We start from the raw sequence: 1,765 nt of genomic DNA on the forward strand, positions 1-1,765 counted from the left end.
ATGGAGAAGTCCCTGGACTTGGCCAACATGACTAGGGTTCAGCAATTCATTTTGCTTGGCTTATCTACCAAGATGGAGATAAGGGATGCCCTGTTTGCCGTCTTCCTGACCCTCTACCTGCTGACTCTCCTGGAGAACACGCTCATCATCTACCTCATCTGCAGTCACAGCGAGCTCCACAAGCCCATGTACTTCTTCCTGGGCAACCTCAGCTGCCTGGAGATGTGCTACGTGTCAGTGACCATGCCCAGCTTGCTTGTGGGACTGTGGACTGGACCCTATCATATCTCTTTTGTGGCTTGCATGACCCAGCTCTTCTTCTTCGTATCCCTCATCTGCACGGAGTGCACCCTCCTGGCCTCCATGGCCTACGACCGCTACGTGGCCATCTGCCGCCCCCTGCACTACCCACTGCTCATGAGGCCCCAGGTCTGCCTGGGCTTGGCCCTGTCTTCATGGATAGGTGGACTGGTGGTCTCAGCAATTAAAACTAAATGCATTGCCAGCCTGACCTACTGTGGCCCCAATGTCCTCAACCAGTTCTTCTGTGACGTCTCCCCTCTGCTCAACCTGTCCTGCACCCACGTGGCCCTCACAGAGCTGGTGGACTTCATCTCTGCCATCGTCATCTTCTGTGGAACGCTCCTGGTGGCCCTGGCCTCCTATTCAGCCATCGCGGTGACCGTGCTCCGCATGCCATCGGCCGCTGCCCGGCGCAAGGCCTTCTCCACCTGCGCCTCGCACCTGGCTGTGGTGGGCATCTTCTACTCGGCAGCTCTCTTCATCTACTGCCGCCCCAGCCGCATCAAGTCCATGGACCTCAACAAGGTGCTGTCCGTCATCTACACGGTGGTCACCCCCATGTGCAACCCCGTCATCTACTGTCTGAGGAACAGGGAGGTCCACGCTGTGCTGCGAAAGACCCTCCACTCATCTTGATCTTGGTGTTGCAAACTGGAACCTCTCACACCCTGATTAAAATTTTTCATGGCCCAAACACCATAAATGACCCTGAAAAAAAAAACAAAACAAAACTTAGAGAAGCTATTTTTCCAGCATCTCAGGTCAGTCCAATCATTAAGAAAGGCTGAATTAACCAAAAATAATAATAATAATAATAATAAGCAGATTTCATGAGAAAACATATCATCTAAGATTAATTATAAATGTCTGCTCACCCAAGGAAACTATATTCCACATTACTCACATGCGCACACTTAGAGTCCTTTAATTGTTACCACTAGTTGATTGGCATGCATTTGTAAAGTGAGTCTGTTTGTGTCCATAAGTATAAACAGATGCTATATCCAAGAATATTCAGGCACACTCTCCTTTGGTTGTTGTCCATCTGATGTTGTCCAGGAGGTGATGTCAAGTTTTCCCCTGCTATCATGGAGCTTCCTATCAAGTTTGTAAGCAAAGATAAACCTTTTTTCTTACAAAAAAAGAATATTTGTGGACTGGAGAGTTGCTCAGAGGTTAAGGAACCTGCCTACACAGACTAACAACTCCGGTTTGATTGTCCAATACCTACATAAAGCCAGATGCACAAAGAGGTGCATGTATCTAGAGTCTTTGAAATGGCTGGAGGACCTGGTAAAGAAGAAATTCCTTCTTTACCCCAAATGACAAACGCAAATTATATTCAAGATGTACAAAGCGATAATGTGTAAAATTTCAATTAAGTGCATGGTGGTACACACCTTTAATCCCAGCACTCGGGAAGCAGTGTTAAGAAGATCATAGTGAGCTCGAGGCAAGCTTG

The 1,765-nt window shown here is 48.0% G+C and overlaps 1 protein-coding gene across 1 annotated transcript; it reads left to right on the forward strand.

Moving 5' to 3' along the window:
* LOC101609257 (olfactory receptor 5-like) lies at positions 1-939 on the forward strand. Its single transcript, XM_004671793.2, has one exon. The coding sequence runs from the start codon at positions 1-3 to the stop codon at positions 937-939; it is 939 nt and encodes a 312-aa protein (XP_004671850.2).
* Positions 940-1,765: the final 826 nt, after the last annotated feature.

The sequence above is a fragment of the Jaculus jaculus genome, chromosome 14 (assembly GCF_020740685.1).
Source record: "Jaculus jaculus isolate mJacJac1 chromosome 14, mJacJac1.mat.Y.cur, whole genome shotgun sequence".
NCBI classification, from domain to species: Eukaryota; Metazoa; Chordata; class Mammalia; order Rodentia; family Dipodidae; genus Jaculus; species Jaculus jaculus.